Consider the following 17,917-nt stretch of genomic DNA (forward strand, 5'->3'; position numbering starts at 1 on the left):
CCAACTGTTTTCAAGTCTGGGTTACCAAAACCTACAGCATGATTTATTGTTTCTTTATTTTCAAGATGTTTCATACTCAAGAGCTTCAGAAACTGGAGCGTACCTCTAACGACATGCTTCTTTATTGTTAACATGTGCATGCAGTTATTAGTGAAATGATTGCACATCCTAGAATAAACAAAAGTGCTCAAGTACAGCTTTATTTTCAATAAGGATTTTGGATTCTTGTGGCTGCGCTGTCACTATATACCGTGAGCTGATTTAGTGTCCAGGCTCCTTGAATGGTGTAAAACACAGAACCATGAGTTCTGCCAATGAACCATCAAGTGCTCCTGGCCAAGTCACCTCTGGCCAGCTGTGAGGGATGTTTACAATCTGCAGCACCAGGCAAAAGCAATTTCCCTAGGACTCTGTATCTACAAAATGGCAAAAGAAATATTCAGGACACTTGCTTTCAAAGTACTTTGAAAACATAAGCAATAAATAAAATTTTTCTTATAGTTCAGAAGACAGACCTAAAAAGGCTTTGACCTTTCTCTCTGGCTTTAGATAATCTTTTATTTGCATTTTAACCCCATTTGACTGTGCATACAGGTTAACTGCAGATCCCCTGAGGCTTTCTCATGCAGCTTGCTGCTATGCCAGCGCTTCCTGTATATTCTAAATCTAAGAGGATACAGCCAAATGTCTGAGAGCCCTGACTTGCTTTATTCAAGAAATCAGATGTTAGTATCAAAGAAAACACATGAAAAAACCCAAATGAGTCCTTATGGCCTAGATCACAGCTTTGTGTTATTTTCACCCTGGTTTCTGTGTGCCTCCTACAATCAGTTTCAAGTCAACCTTCTTTTAATACTGCAAGAGAAAATGGCAAATACACATGTCACCTCTGATCTTTGGATGCTGAGCAAGAGCACTATAATCCCAAGGTTTTATGAAATCACTTAATCTTAGTATTTACTAAATTTCAAAAGAAGTGTTTGAAGAGCATTGGAAAGTAGAAAGTGGAGAATGTGGTATCTTTTTATTATGATACAGAACACTTCAAAACTATTTTGTCTGGGTCATGCTATCTCTTACTCTAGCACAAGCACACCTTGTGTAAAATACCTCTGGCAATAGCTTTCCAATTACTGCTTCTCAAAAAGCACCACTTTAATGGAGGGGGATGACTTTGTTTAGCCTTCTCCTGCGCTAGTTCAAAGGACAGTTACCTGAACCAGCAGACCAAATCCTGCCACATACAGCACATTCACACTCCCCACCAAGCAACGCTGCACGGTACAGAGGCAGAAACATGCATATGGGTGTCTGTAAGTGTAGGGTATGTGTAAGATTAAATTTCAAAATGTTTTAAAGAAGAAAATAGAATAAATAATAAGAAAAAATATCAGTGTTGAACCTTGCATAAATGCAGGTCACAAAGAGCTTTTATTATTAAACTTTCAAACCATATATGTAATCCAGTTTGTTATTCACTTGCAATATAAATTTCAATTTACCAGGTGTGTGCAGGGTAGGTTTGGAAATAGGTTTTGTGGAAGTTAGCAGCTAGAGAGCAGCTTTTAAAGAACTGCCTTTACTGTCGCTACTAAGCTAACAATAATTTTCTGTTGCCTAAGATTCAGAGTTTGCTTCTGATATTTGAAGTCTCAATGGACAATTCAGCTCGACAATACAGTTCCCATGCTCCAGGACTATATGCAGGTTGTATGTATATGCAGGTTATGTCTAGATAGCCTTGTACACACAATTTTAGAAGGCAGTTTTGAAAACGTGTCATCAAAAGCTCAGATAATTATTTTATTTCTATATGGGTAATCAGCTCTCTAAAATAACTGGTGCTCTTTTAGAAATATTTGGTGCTTGAAATAAAATTTCAGTTAATCATGACTGTGAGAAAATCTGCCCCAGCCTTGAAGCAGAGAGGGAAAGGAAGAGAACAAGGGGCAATGGGGTAGCAGGGAGGGAGAGAAAGCACGAGATACCTGCTCAACTAGAGCAGGCTGTATATGCAAGCTGCTCGGTGTGTTGTCTACACTGCTGCCAAACAGGAGCAGAAGGAATGGGGAGAGGTTGTTTCATTTGCTTTAAATAAACAACCTGCAGGTTTATGCATGAAAGCAGGGTAGGAATAAAATAAATAACTCCTTCAAATGTCTATATGTCTTTTTGCCTTCAGTGCATCTAGAGATTGTGTTTTTTACTTTCATTTTAGATTTAATGGATCAACAAGCAAAAAAAAAAAACAAAACCCAAAACAAACCACTTGAACAAAAGGGCAGAAAATGCTGAAGGTCTCAGGTTGGATGGGGCTCTGAGCAACCTGATCTGGCTGAAGATGTCCCTTCCCTGCACACTGCAGGGCAGTTGGACTAGATGGCCTTGAAAGACCCCTTCCAACCCAAACCATTCTATGATTCTATGTGTCCTTCACACCAGACATGGTGCTTTGACTCACCGGATTCCCGTGTACGACCTCTCACTACTTCGCTCCATGGTCCTGCCCCGATGGCATTGAAAGCCTGGATCTGCAGTTCATACTCTGTCCACTCCTCCAGATCTTCAATTGTGTACTCTCTTTCCAATCGGTCATTAATAACCTTCATCAGGGTGGGAGACTGCAGATCCACACGCCAGAACTTTATCCTGTACCCCACTGACTCCGGATTGCCATTATACTGCGTGTCAGGGAGGGGCTGGCAAATGACACAAAGAAAAGCACAATATTCCTATAGAGAACACATTGCCAGGGCTTTCCAAACCATATACCAAGGCTGTCTGAATTCATATAAGGCCATAGGACAGCAAAAAAGATCGAGGGGTTGATCCTCCATTTTATTCATGTTTTGTGATCTCTACATTTCTGTGTGACTTGAAATTTTCTTTTAATTTTTACCTTAATTTTGAACCAAACAGATATGCTCACAGAACTATGCCACTGGCTGTGGGTGGATCAACAGAGATGATACCAATACAATATATTTCAAAGCTTCGTGATTAATTATGGAAATGAATGATAAATTGCTGAAGCATGTGACAAATTCATTTATCGTACTTTTTTTTTTTACTTTTTTACTGACTCTCTGCCTACTCATTTATCAGCAGAGATTTATTCTACTGTTCTAGCTCCCCAAGCAATTTCAGAGATTAAAATATGAAATAATTAGCCTACTTCATGAAGTTTGGAGTTTTTACCCGTTAAACTAACTACAAGACACCATGGTTGGCTGAGATTGAGTTTTGAATCACTGGGAAAGCTTGATATACATTAACATTTCACAGCTTAGAAGAATGTGTCCCTCAGGCAAGCAGGGCTACAAATGTGACCCTTATTCTGTAGGAAGGAAGGAATTCCCAGTTCCCAGGGGAACACAGATTCACCTGCAGGTCCTGGAAAAAAAGAAATTAAACACTTTCAAATACTGATGTTAAGCATAAAAAATGGTATATCTGGTCATTTTTAGCTGTGGCTGTTGCTCCTCCTGAACCCTGCACAGTTTGCCTCAATGAAAAACAGGTTCCAGGTAGCACAGCAAGGAAATACAATCTTAAAAATGTTTTAAAGTCTCTTAAAACAACCTTGAGTTAATTTTGGAGGAAGGTATGTAGGTCTGGAGATAGTACCAAAGGTTTAATAGTGTGGGCATGTTACCTCACACAGTAAAGCCACGAGTGAGTTATGTGGGTCCTATCAAAGGAACTGCAAAGGCTTTTCTATGGATACTGAGGTGACACCTTCAGGTTTGATGTTTTGGTCTTTCAAGGTTCAGGATTAAGTGCAGTGTCCCATTGAGAAATTGGAATTATTCCTTTCTGGCAGAAGAAAAACCTTGTTTCTAGCCTGATTTTGACTTCCAGCCATAATGAGTTTATGCATGGAAAAGCTAACATTTGGGCAAAAGGAAACCTGTGCTTCATCAACTTCACACCACAGTAACCCCAGTGGAAAATTCTGCCTAACAGGGGAGAAGAAAAACCATTCTGGAGCAGGTTAATTGCCAAGTAAATCCCAGTGTGGCAATTCTGCGGGTAAATGAGACAGTCAAAGGGGCACAACAATGTCATCAATCACTGCATCTTCACAATTAATCATTTCTTCCCGTGTTTTATCACATAACTCCACACCCTTTCACATAAATATAATCTTCCTACAGGAGTCTAATGTGCAAACTTTGCTGTCTTTGAAGCACAGCTGTTCAGTACCTGCAGGATGACTGCCAATGGCCAGTGTGAACCTTCTGGGGACTGTTTTCTGCAAAGCAAACAACTGAGCCCCAGGAAACTGCAAATTGGCTCAAGTATTATATTCCTGCCCCACATGTTGACCCAGACTGTGGAACTAGAGTCTCAAAAGCCAAGGTTTTACACACAGGCATATATTCCCCTGATGAAGTGGCAGAAGTAGTGGCAGTATGCAATTTAAGTGATTAATAAGGCACTTAAGGTAAGTCTCAGATTTCCAACTATTCTGAAAAAGGAAGTAATTTTGTTGTTACTCCTTACGCCGAACGCAAGGAAAAGCCATTCCTGAGTGCTGGTCTGACTCCCTGGGAAAGCAGCTGCATCCCAAGCCCCTGCTCCTGCTGCCTGTCTGTGGTGGTTTCACTGGGTAGAGGATAGATAGGGTAGAGTTAATTTTAGGATTGCTAGGATAGAGTTAATTTTCTTCTTAGTACTTTATCAACATTTTTTCTCATAACAAATCCTACGCTGAACCTAAACCACAGCTATTCTAACTACTAAGAAGAAAATTAACTCTGTCCCAACAAAACCAGGACACTAGCTCACCACCCATCGCAGCCATAAGCTGGTCTCGCTGGCCGTGCGCACGGTGACGCTCCCGGGGGCAACGTCTGGTGGAGCCTGCAGCGTCTGGATGACACGGGAGGGCTGGCTGAGGGGGCTGGGACCCACCACATTCACCTGTCGCATCCGGAACCTGGGGTGGAGGGAAGATGTAGCACATGTTGTACCAGTTCAGCAAATGGTACCTCTCTTTCCAGAAGAAAAAGATGGGAAAATACAAATTAGGTCCTTCTAAACGTTCCGCAAAAGTCGCTGCATACAGGTCCTCTTTGTATTCACTGCTGAATGCTTTATGGTAACAGCTTTCAGATTCTCTCAGGTATTAAAAAAACGAAAATGAGATTAGCTTAGGGTCTATTAGAAACTTAGGTATTTCTGTGAGAAATTTATGTTAATTATACCAAGCCTGATGAGCTTATGCTAGCAGTAAGTGATTTTGTCTTGCAATGCTTGTACAATACATTCAGAAAGGTATTAAAATATCAAACTTTGGATATTCTCACTCCCTGTCAATATAAAAAATATACCAGTGATAACACTTCCCCTCAATTACTGGTTGAAAGAAGCTGATTTATCCCCGTGCTGCATTTTCAGCCTTCCTGCACACGAAAGATTAAGTTATTTAATACGGATATGCGTCTTTAAAAATACCCTGTCTGCTTGAAACCATCTCTTCTACAATAGAAATCCCTATTGGGTCACAAAAGATTTAGATAAATCTTTTTTTTCAGGAAGCACAAAATAATTAAGACGTGCTGTACATTTCAGATACTCTCACTCGTCACAAGCAATTAGAGGTATCCAGTGCTTGCATGTAAATACATGACCTGTTCAGATTAAATAATTTCTGGACCTAACGACTGAGCTCAGGAAAAGGGCAAGTTAGTCAACATAGCAATGTTTATTTATCTGCTTTGATCTCCCTAGAAAATGCATTAAAGGAAACACATTGAACAAATACTGTCCTTGATTTCACTTTCAAACATTAGCACAAAATATAGACAAGAAGCTGGCCACTCAAGATGTGGGCTGATAATTAGCTCTCATTATGTATTTCCTCAGCAGGCAATGACTAAAGCTGACCAGAGGACCACAAATCCATTTGGAAACAACTTTGTAGGTTTCAAAAAATTATATAAAATTGGTCTACACTGAACAAAAAAAGCTCATATCTGTGCATGTATGAGAAAAAAAAAAGGCAACAATTCAAGGAGCTGCTTTAGTGTACAAATTACAATGAAAAATAATCAGAGACTGGAAGTGTGAAAGATCCCAGATCACTTCAGAATTCAATGCATACAAGAGAAAATGAGATGTAGCAGAAATTAAATAAATAAGTTTAACAATAGAAAAAAACCAACCACCCCAAATTCCTCATATACTTCCTCATTATTTTTTGTCCCAAAGACATTTCTCCATACACCTGCCAGGTGTGCAAGTCTTCCATGTTTTGCATGGACACTGAACACTGACTGTGGTGTGACTTGCACTTCACTATTCACCTCTGCCTTTTTAGCTTTAAGAATCCACCTTTATGAGAACAAAATCTTCTCAACCCGAAGATAATTTCCCTAAACCTCTGCACTCGAGATCTCAGTTCACGCTCCAGTATTTTGAAAGAGCTTTTAGTAAAACATTCAGCTCTTGAGCATGAGGTGTAAAACACTTCAAGTGGAGAGTTTGTGAGAAATTCACTATGTACCTGGGCTGCTGACTAATGGAAGAAAATTAGTGTACCAGCACCGAATTAGTTGTAAATTATATGAGCTTTACTTGGTTGCACCTACTACTAGATCACAACAGTCCCTGGGCCCTTCAGCCAGGGTAAAATGGACAAATTTCCAGTAAGCTGATTTAACACTTGCCACTCTATCTCCTTGCAACCAGTCTTTACATTAGCAAGCTATTTCATGAAAGTATTTTTCATTAGGATTGAGTACCTCAAATTCTCCAACTTTGTCTATACTAAAGCAACGCATCACTTGAATGGAATTGATTTAAAAATCAATCTTGTTTAACTGGGGTGCACCCATAATGTAGATTCACTTCAATCAGTTTAAACATTGCATATATCTATTAAGCTTAGCTTGTAAATTCTTATAAACAAATGTTTCGTCTAACTGATGTTTCCAAATTAAACTAAATCAATAAAATGATGTTTAAACTGATGTAAATATGTAATTACAAGTTTGTGTCAGTTTAACTACAATTGATTTGTCACTGACTGATGTTACACTGGTGCACCCTTTAGATCAGGGAAGTCACAGGATATCGGTTACTTGTAAAAGCATTTCATTATGCACTTGGATTTCCTTTTTAATGTAATGAACTGTATTGTATGTAAATTCCAATTAACAATATCAGACGAGTAATGTTTAAGTATAAACTATGAAAACAGCCAACCTTTTCCCTTTTGTTCAGATTAAAAAACACAGCCAGCTGTTTCTGATTAGAAAAGCTGTTCCATGCTGCTATTTACTCATTTTTTTCATGCTGCAGCTAATTACCTGCTGTTCTTACCTGTAATGAGTGTAAGGAGTAAGGTTCGGTACCTCCAACATCTGAGCATCAGGTTCATTCTCCACCTCACAAAGACTCACCCACTCTTCTTCATCACCCAGTACACCAACCTGTACATAGGAATGGTAAGAAGGAATACAAACCAGACTATATATAGAGAGAGAGAAAGAGAGAGTTATATATAATTATACATATAACCTCTTTTTCAATGTGTGTCATCACAGCAGTGTAAGGACAAATGCTTTTAAATACATATTATCCAGTTAATATTAATTTTTATAGGACAAGATTTGAGTTATTTGTAAAGTGACAACACAGCCAGGTTAGAAAAAATTTCATTGTACCTATTGGGACTTCACTGAGATCTTCTGATAAGAACTATTCCAGAAAAACACCATGAGAGCGCTAATACCCTGTTCAATCTCGCTGCCACAATACAAAAGTATCAAGTAGTAATATAACAAAATGAAAAATAGCCTTGATGATAACTCACAGGAACTGATGCGTACTAAGTCAGTCTCAATGGAGGCAAAATGCCACAGAAATGAAGACAGAGAAACAAGAACAAAGTCAAAGAACAAAAGTGTTTTAACCTCATCTGCTGGGCTGCACTTAGACCAGGCTTTTCCACATGCAATCCTTTGTATTAATTAATCACAACATGTTGGCCAACGTAGTCCCTCAGCTATGGCAGAGCTGGAAGGGACAAAATGGGGATGAGAACTGAAAACATTACTTTCCATACAAGCTTTTTGGAGATAAAATGAAGATGAACAAGGACTTAAAAGGAAGTCAACAAGGCACAATAGAAAGGGCAGAGTCTGACCCAGGACCCTGGAAGATGGTAGCATCAGTAGGAAAGGTAGTGGGCACAAGAGCCACGGTGTGGAGAAGGAGATAGAAGAGAGGTGGCAGATGGCTGGGCTTTGCTTTGGAGATTCACAAGTGCTGAAACACAGGGGATCTTAGACAAGACTCCCTGATACAATTCCCTAGCACCATGCACATTCACTCTGGTGCTTCAACCCTACCACAAAGGGCAGCATCTGTAGTCCAATTCCCTCACCCTACCCTGGTATCCACAATCACAAGACGAAGGATGTTAGAGAAGAAACATAAACAGCTATTCCCTTCAGTGTCTATTTATAGACTTAATATCCATGAAGATACCTAATCCTTTTTTAACCTACTGACACTATCTACTCCCACAGACTGCTGTGGCAACAAATTCCAGAAGCTCACAACCCACTGTGTAAAGAACTTTTTCCTTTAATCTTTTTTAAACAGATCCCTTACGAGTTCTGTATACTAGTTACAGCTGTAGACACTGTCAAAACACTTGATAGGCAATGTAGCCCAAAGTATCTAGCATACCCTGAGTACTTCAAATAAAAAATTAGATTTCATTCACTTTTTTTTTTTCTCCTTCAGGAGAAGCAACTTGATTTATTTATAGATGTTTTAGTTCTTTGCTCACCCAGGACTTGATGTGCTGCATATTTATGTTTGTGCATGAAGAAATGACACAAGGAAAATTAGGCCAAAGAAATAAGTTCTGCGTTGCACTGTGAAAAGAAGCCTCTGTCATCTTCCTAGCAGAGGACTGCTTTCATGGAGGGTTGTGGTTGCACAGGTCTTGATGGGCCTTTCAGTCTTGCTGGTTATTAAGGACACTGCCACAGATCAAACAACATATAAAACAGATATTGGTGCAGATTATGGGTATTTTAAAATTCCCAGTCCCAATTGAGCTCCACAGATTTTAGTAAAGTCCACAGATACAGAGGCTTAAAGGAGGCAAGTTGAGACAGATCTGCACGGTAAAACAGAACAGCCCTAAACTGATCCCAGAGAACAGAGATGATAATTCTTTTTAAAAAACCACTACATGAACAAATAAAGGAAGAGAGGATTGATTCAGTCAAGAAAACAGAAAACACTTTTTTAAAAAGAGTTTTTAATACCTTAGAAAGTCTATAGTAAATGCTTATTTTTGCAAAACTCCTTGCTCTTAACAGCATCACCTCAAAGTGCTGCAGTAATTGTATAGCAACAATCTACATTGCTTTGGAGGCTGCAAATCATCTCCAGTAGCGAGTTAGTAGTCTTTTTGTATTCTAAGAACAGTAAGAGCTTTTTAAAATATTTCTTACATAGCAGAAAAAAAGAAGAAAAAAAAAAAAAGACCACAGGTTTCAATTGTTATGCAGCACCAGGCAGGTCATTAATACACATTAAGGACCACATGGTTCAGACCCAGAGGCCCACAGGGCTGTGAACAATTGACTTTGACTTAAGCTTGAGAGGTGTCCAAAACCCCCCCACTTGTTTTGCAGCTAGACATTTATCAGTTGGCTGCAAAGGTGGAAATATTAAAGATCTTGTACTGATTGAAAAGTAGCAAAAGCTTTGATGTACCCAGGACTATGGCAAGCCCTTCAAAAGCTACCCCAGGAGACAGCTTTCTGGTTCTGAATGCTCTCTCTGGTAGGAGTGATGGTGCAGTCTACAAGGAAATGGCAGATGCCAACCAAGCCCGGTGTGTTGGTTGATCCCAACCAGGAGCCAACTGGTAAACAGGGGGGCACTACCTGTATTGGGAGCTGGGGGACCCTGGGCAAAGCAGGAGCACAGACAGTCCCAATTAACCACTTTCAGGCTCATTTTCTGATGAAAGGTAGTGAGAGAGAGGAAGCAAAAAAATCAACCACAGGCATAGTTCTGGGATTCAGCAAAAGCTTTTCAGAAAAATTCACTGGGAACTTGCTTCAGTTAGAATAATACCTTGTAATGTTCCCAGGATCTGGTGCCAGCATTTTGGAAACTAACTCAAAGGGTTAGATCCTCTACTGAAATCAGTAGTATATTTTGAGAGAGTGATGCTTGTGTGGAGAGTTTTTCTAAAGTAAGAGGACTGGAGGGTGAATGGCTGTGGGGTAGCTTGGTGAACAGCCTGGGGACTTCTGCATGACCTCGACTTGTGCTGCCAAGCAATTCTAGGTCAATGTTACTCAAAACAAGCTTCGTTTATTTAGCAACAATCTCAGAAATTACTCTTAGAAGAGAACCTTCAGTGATGAACTTCTATATTTTTAGCTTCCACAAGATCTATAGCAGATTCCAAGTTTCAGGTTCTTGAAGAAAAAGGAAATTATTTTTGCTGAAACACTCTGATGTCAGATCAGAGGAAACGTATCAGTTTCAAGAATCAGAGTACAAAGAGATTCCCACAGGGCAAAAAGGCAGTGGCAAGGATAAAAGAGTCCTTTGAGGGGCAAGAGAGTCCACTATGAGCCACTCTGCATGAAATAAAAGTTAATTTAGAGGCTTCTGTCTTGTAGCTGTTTTTTGGATAACAGAGCATGCAAACTTCAGAAAAGGATTATGTTTGTTGACAGATGCACACATCTTCATTGTTTTAGGGAGTAGATGAGAACACCAACTGCTTTCTGTTACCGTTGGCACAAAAACTCCTTCAGAAATGCACTCTGCATCTTAACAGGCCTCCGTACAACAGGGCCACAATCCCCAGGAGGCCCCAGGACTGCCACAATAAAAACACTGATGTCCACCAAGACACCTCATACAATTCTGGGTAACGATCGGCCATCACCAGTTAGCACATATTCATTCCCATCTCTCAGCTGTTCCCAAGACAGTACATTCAATAAAAGGGCATATTAATTTATTATTACAGAAATGAGACAGTATAAAACAATACTGGAAGTGATGTCAGAACCCTTTACTTCTCTATGCATTAGTTTCTCCATTTCTAAAAAGGAAAATGTTACATATTTTATAACATGACTTAACATTCTCTGAAGGAAGGCACTGCATGAGCAAAGTTGCAGGATTTTGACTTCAGGAAAACCAAAAGTAATTAACATTTGGAACAAAAAAATCATTTTCTGTGATATTTTGTATAAGACAGCAATGCTTCCAAAATTTTGAACAGTTACGAAGTACTAACTGCAGGAAAGGAAAACACCATGTTTCTGTGCATTATAGAAGTACCCTGTGTTCTACTATAGTTCAAGATATGTCAGAATTTTCATTATAGAGGTCCATAACTCACACATTTGAAATCGCTTTGGGAGAAATTCGGTTCACAGGATGTCAGCCTGGGTGCAATTTTTTTCCTTACAAAATCCTTAAATCGATTCAGTCATTTTTGATTTAAAGATTGGCAAAGGCATAAAATTGTCAGAGTTTCAGACACTTTATTTACCAGCTCTGAAGTAAAAATGACACCAAGAGAATCACCTCATACAATGGATGAATCCTATCTGGGTCACTGCCTTAACCCACAAAACCAGATAAATTCGTGGTTAGAGCTACGACATCTTTCCCAACTCAGCTTTACAAGTGAATACAGCGATAATACTTTAAAGGTTTTACTACTTTGAAACTCTCTTTCTGCTCTACCATGATATTCATACAAAATCTCTCTAAAAACAGCAGAAAGGCTTTAAGCAAGAACTCTCTCCGTTAGCCCATATACTCATGGCTCCAGAACTTGCAATACCGCTTCATAAGTGGCCTTCAGCCATTCCACGGGTGGTCTTCTGTCTGCACAATAATGTTAACCATCAGAAAAACACACCAAGTCAGAAGTTAGCTTTGTTTTTCTACTCACAGAATCATTAAGGTTGGAAAAGACCTCTAAGATCATCCAGTCCAACTGTCACCTCATCACCACCATGCCCACTAAATCATTTCCTGAGTGTTACATCTATATGTTTCTTAAACACCTCCAAGGATGGTGACTCCACCACTTGCCTGGGCAGCCTGAAATCAGTCTTTGGAAAGCTTGATGATGTGGATCAAGCACCTACCAAGGCACAGTTGTGATAATGTCATTTATGTACTTCTCCTGACAAAAGCCCAGGAAAAATCCAGCACGAGAAAAATAAGCTGAAACTGAATTGCAGAAGATAGAGAGTGCAGACATGAAGCCATGTGAACAACAGCAGGGATTCAGTGCCATTCTTGGTTGCAAATTGCCAGAAAAAATGTCTACAATAGATACTCTAACTGCATCCGAGCTGGGTGATTGGAAGCATTTACTGAAATTCCCTGGGGATGAGCATGTTGCCTGTGACTGTCAATGCCACAAGACAGTTACTGCTGGTCCTTCTGAACAAGCATCAGCAGAACCTTTATATTACATTAGACCCTCTTTCTCTTCAGATTATACTGTATGTAGTGGAAAAACAGTATTAGAAATATTTTTTAAATGTCATTGGTACTTTTTTGTAGTTCTCTGGAAATGTTGTTTCCTCCAGTCCTCTGAGTCTAGATGGAAATATGGAAAAGAAACAGCCTAGTGATTTTTAAGAAATCTCTTCAGAGTACAGAATGTAGCTTCACTAGAAACACAGAAATGGGATTTTTAATGCTTGATATTTCAGTATCTACCAACACTAAAATCCCAAAGACCTGATTCTCCTCTCATGTTCACTGACATAACTGAGAATTAGTTCCACAGTAGCTCCTGTGAATTTACACCCCAGCACAAAAAGCAGAAGCCAAGACCAGAGGTACAAAATTTCACATCAGCTGTGTTTTTCATCCAAATTGTCCATGAAGTATCAGGCTTCAAAAATGGCACTTAGCCAAAATGGAATACGTGAAACATTTTCTAGACTTGCCTGTATCAAGAAAGCTTTGTGCCATATAAAGGAACAAAGAAGAAAAACATGTTGGTGGCAGCTTGTTTGTGTGGGTGAATATAAATGGTTTCTCTGTAAGGACTCAGACATTCAGAGTAAGGGGTATATTCCCAGTAGACTGAAGAGAAGACACAATATATAAGGGATGTCCAATGCAAAGCTATCACCCAGTGGTACAGAAGGGGACGCAGTGCACGACAGTACCATGTATTTGTTGGTCATGCTTTATCATGAACCCACCAACAGCAGAAGTACAGCCCAGAGGGAACAGACTTGTGTGGGGACATTGACCTAGTCCTCCACTTTCCAGGAGAGCTCATGGTGTACAAGGTCTAAGTAAACCACAACATATTTTTTTCCCAAGCTATTAGCTGTTTTCAGCTACTCAGCACCTTGTTGCAAACTTTCAGAAAGGTTAATGTTCCAGAAGTTGATGAATGGATGGAGATGTAGCCCCTGTACCTGCTTGGACAGAATCTTTATTCCCTAATTCAACTGATTAATTGAAAAGTACACTAGAACACATAGATTAGTGTTTTATAGTTAAATGTGATTTTATCACTCCACAATACCACTTGTTTTAAAATCACAGTATGCAAAACAAAGCCTTGAAGTGGCTTTTAATTTAATGCTAAGGCATGAAACACTTAACAGGGCTATTAAAAGCTGTTCAAGGGCCAGTGAATGAAAGATCCAGAAGGAAAAAATTCTCCCTATATTTCTGTTTAGAAAATACTGGTTTAGGTTGGGTACAACCACTGCCCTTCAATCTAACATAGTCCTAAGGAACAATTATGGTTGTCTATGCTAAAACACAGATGTTGCAACAGCAGTTTGCATCCCAGCACAGACATATAACTCTTTAGAACAGATTACATGAAAGGCTTAAGTGTACACTGAGGTGTCACTGGCAGCTGTTTTGTGAAAGCTTGAGTGTCTTTGAAAGGTAGGCAGGAAAAAATGGGAAATCCAGAAGGCAGGTCCATGGCAGCCTAGATCCAAGTCAGGATGGAGGCATTCCGGCCCTCATCTCTGCTCCCACCACCATGTTCTCATCCCCTCCCCTTGCACTGGTACTCTTCTGATCACACACAGTATGTGCAGAGAGCTGACCTGTCTGAAAGTCATTTGTTCTCAGCTGGATCAAGTCTCATGGCAGCTCCAGGCATGATCACACCAGAATTAGTGCATGCAAAAGGCAGGAGTAAAAAAGTCTTGGTAGGAGTGATGGGGATGAGGAGAAGGAACAGGAGGAGGACAATGAGAGCTCTGGTTTAGATCAGCTAAAGGTGCTGTGAAATTGCACTTTAAGACAGAAAGAGAGTTTGAGTGGAGTGCTGGCAGAAAGGGGCTGTGAACAAAGAATTATACGCAGTTGTCAACCTGGAAAGAGGATCTGCTCAGTCCTTAAGGAGTCATCGATTTCTCTGCATACCTGAAAAGATTTTTGTTAATCATGTGCACAAGATTTTTTTTATTTTTTTTATTTTTTTTAATTAAATCCACTTGGAACAGCATTTCTTGTTGTGACAAAGCTAATCAGGGAGGTATGGCACAGAAGAAACTTGCAGGGTAGCTGTGGTGAAAAGAACTGCCCAGCCTCTGCAAAGACTGGCTGTGCTCCTTCCCTAAGTGGAGCAAATATTCCTGGATCCATCAGAAACACTAACTCCTTGACTTTTCTAGCAATGCATGAAATCTTGATGAGGGTTCATGAGCAAGAAAGAATCTCCCTTCCCTCCTTGCACACCAAGAACCCTTCAACGACTATTTGTACCCAGGGTTCTTCAAGGGTGCAGATGAACTTCATGGCAATTATTATTGCAGTTTTAAAGCATTCAAATTTATTTCACTTCAATGGTGTTCCACAACTCGTGGAACTAACAAATTCCTAGCAATATCAATGTGGTGCTCCAGTACAAAAATGCTTCTCAGAACGTGCCAAGCCACCATACTATAGTATTTCAGTGTTTAATTCTGCAATATGCAATAATGTGGATGTAAACGGTACAAAATGCATGAACTTATTCACAACAATCTCATTACCAAGTGAAGTGATTGTATCAACATGTCTAAGCGGTGACAGTGATTTAAGAAGTCCAACATTTGGTCTTAAAACAGATTATATTATTTATAAAGATCTGTGGGTGGAGAGAAAGAAGCAAAGCTCATCTGTCAGGAGAACAAATGAGGAATATATAACTCCTCCAAGGCACAATGACAGCAGAAAGAGGGATATTGTTTAAAGCTGATGAAGAGAATTCACCCTATTCATATGGAGAGGGCTGGATAGAAGACCTCAGTATATTCCATTACAAGACAGAACAAATACACTCAGCCTCATGAATAATGGCATCTTTACTGTTCAGTGCAAGTCTTCCTATAATTCTGACTCTATGAGATAATACTCCTCATTTTGCATCTGGTTTGAAAATACACCCAACAGAACCTAAACACAGGCTCTGCTGTACACGTTGCATCTGGTGTTCTTCTGAACATAAGCAGTTTCTTTACAAAAATCCATGTGAATTATTTAAAGATAAGCATTCTCACACACATATAATATATCATATTTTTATTTTGTTCCAGTGGACCAAACTTCCAGCATTCATATGACCCTTTTCTCACAGGCTACTGCACAGACATTTCTCAGTTAAGCCTGTGGAGCTCTCTTGCATTCCAACCTTTCCAGGACCCCTGTGAACAGCCACCACCAGGCCATTTACTGAAGAGCTTTGACCCAAATTTAAACAAAAACTGTAATCCAAACAGCAATTCACTATTTAGACACTTTTTAACCCCTCAGAAATATCATTAGGAGCTTTTTGTCAGAGACATACCTGGCCTTCGACTATCCACTTGGAGATGGAGGTTTTGCCGTCATACCCTGGCCGGAACTGAAGTGTAGCAGAGCGAGGGCTGATGTTGGAGATCACAAGGTTGGATGGAGCACCTGGAAGTTCTGAAGGAATAGGAATATAAATGAGAGGTGGAAATGCCCTTCATCTAGAGTCCAGTAACACAGGTTGACATTCAATGTTTCAGTATTAAAAAAATACCTTGGTAACAATTATAACAGAGCAAATAGCTGTGCTTTTTTTCCTTTTTTGGCAGAGTACTACATACAACATTACTATTTCTACTGCTCTGAGCATGCACTGTATTTTTACAGATCAAAAGAGAAAAGAAAGAGCTCTTCTAAAGCATTACAGCTACTACTTTAGAGAAGTTGCATAATAGACAAAGCGTGGTGGGTGGCTCAGGGGGGAAGGTGCTTCCCAGCTCCAGATCTACCAGTCACTTGCCAAGACAGATAATTCCACTCTTCTTCTGTTTCTTCAGAATTAAATAATTTTTTACTTCTTACAGTACAAACAGCTTTAACATATTAACAACACAAAAACAGACTCAAATTTTGGGGTAGTGTATGGGGAAGATTTTGTGATTCTTATATTGACCTATAATAGGTGGGTTTTAGAGGGTATTTCTGATGTGTACATAAAGCCAATGAATTTTTAAAAATTTCTGTTGCAAATAAAGATGGTGACATTCCATGAGGAAAAACCTACAGCCCCAATCAGATCTTTGCCTCACATCAGTCAAGATAAAAGTGACATTTACATTTTTAATATTATCTGAACTATCAACAAAAGCAAGCCCAGGAAAGAGATTAAATATAGATTGTTTAGAATAAATTCCCAATGGTACCTGCATTCGTAAGCAGTGGAAATTAGTATTATAAAATCAGTAATCATTCCTAATGTTGTACTATGTGCAAATGCAAGAGGCAAAAAAGGGCAGCTTTTTGGCATATATTTCAAGTATGCAAAAATACACAATATTTCTTGATTCTTACTTCACATTTGTGGAAACTATGATTGATAAACTAACCCTGACCAAGTAGAATAATGCTGCTGTCTGGCTAACAACAGGGAGCACAGCACTGATCTAGTCTACAGCTTGTCACAATTACCTATGATTAGGGACAGGAAAGGTAAGCATACTTCAAGACATATAGAAAAGATCAAAAATACTGGAAAAGGGAAAAACTGGATTACCATCAGTTATGTACACTAACTGTTCCACTTTGGAAAATTCTACTTGTATAACTGATAAATCAACTGAAACTTCATGTTTGAGGTAAAAACTGGCTTTTTAGTTTGCTTTCTATACTGGATGAGTGAGAGTGTGTAATTTTAAAAACAAAATACAAAAACCCTAAACTTATAGGTGCCCAATAACTCAGACAATGCATTACAGGACTACCTGCTCCCACATCTTTCTCCAGCCACAACTCCTAAATCTTGTAAGATTTTAGTTCTGTTATACAAGTATCCTCTCATAGGTGACATAAGCTATACTACTTATAAATGGAAAAACCTTTCCCTTTCAACATCATCCAAACTCTATTTTTACCCCAAAGCAACACTTTCTGAATTGATTCAGCTTTCATTCTTATGTTATTTTGTAAATGTCAAGAGATTCTGTACTGTATCCACTTTATTACTTTGTCCATTCCTTCTGACAACCCTACAACTTTTTTTTAACCTCCAAATCTGCTTGTCCTCTTCCTACAGCCCCAACTTTCTGGTAATTTCGAATTGCAAGTGTGCTCATGTTAACGTTCGAAACTGTACTAAAATTTAAACTGAAGTTACAGGGTAAATAATTCCAATGCTTTATAAATAAAAACATCTTTATTATTACTGAATCAAAGTAATTTGTGAACTTTTGAACACAGAAACATGAAGAATTAACCCATTTTAATTTGTTTCCTGAAGTTTTACCAACCTGGGGGCACACCAGAAGAGATGGTGGAGGATGTGACCCATCCACTCCCTTTTGCAGTCACAGCTGCCACCTCAATTGTGTAGGTGGTGAGAGATGACAGCCCCGTGATCTTGTATTCCAGCGTC

At 39.3% G+C, this 17,917-nt stretch overlaps 1 protein-coding gene across 1 annotated transcript in view; it reads right to left on the reverse strand.

The window, feature by feature from the left end:
• The window catches only part of LOC104523909 (protein sidekick-1), a gene marked incomplete at its 5' end in the record, with an annotated part of 288,170 nt that overhangs the window by 76,687 nt on the left and 193,566 nt on the right, over positions 1-17,917 (reverse strand). Inside the window, 5 exons of the mRNA XM_029084663.1 lie at positions 2,462-2,699; positions 4,792-4,942; positions 7,330-7,439; positions 15,842-15,963; positions 17,793-17,917. The exon at positions 17,793-17,917 is cut by the window's right edge and continues 70 nt beyond it. Coding sequence (XP_028940496.1) covers positions 2,462-2,699; positions 4,792-4,942; positions 7,330-7,439; positions 15,842-15,963; positions 17,793-17,917 — 746 coding nt within the window. The remainder of the gene's footprint in view (positions 1-2,461; positions 2,700-4,791; positions 4,943-7,329; positions 7,440-15,841; positions 15,964-17,792) is intronic.

The sequence above is a fragment of the Antrostomus carolinensis genome, unplaced genomic scaffold (assembly GCF_000700745.2).
Source record: "Antrostomus carolinensis isolate BGI_N321 unplaced genomic scaffold, ASM70074v2 scaffold534, whole genome shotgun sequence".
Taxonomy (NCBI): domain Eukaryota; kingdom Metazoa; phylum Chordata; class Aves; order Caprimulgiformes; family Caprimulgidae; genus Antrostomus; species Antrostomus carolinensis.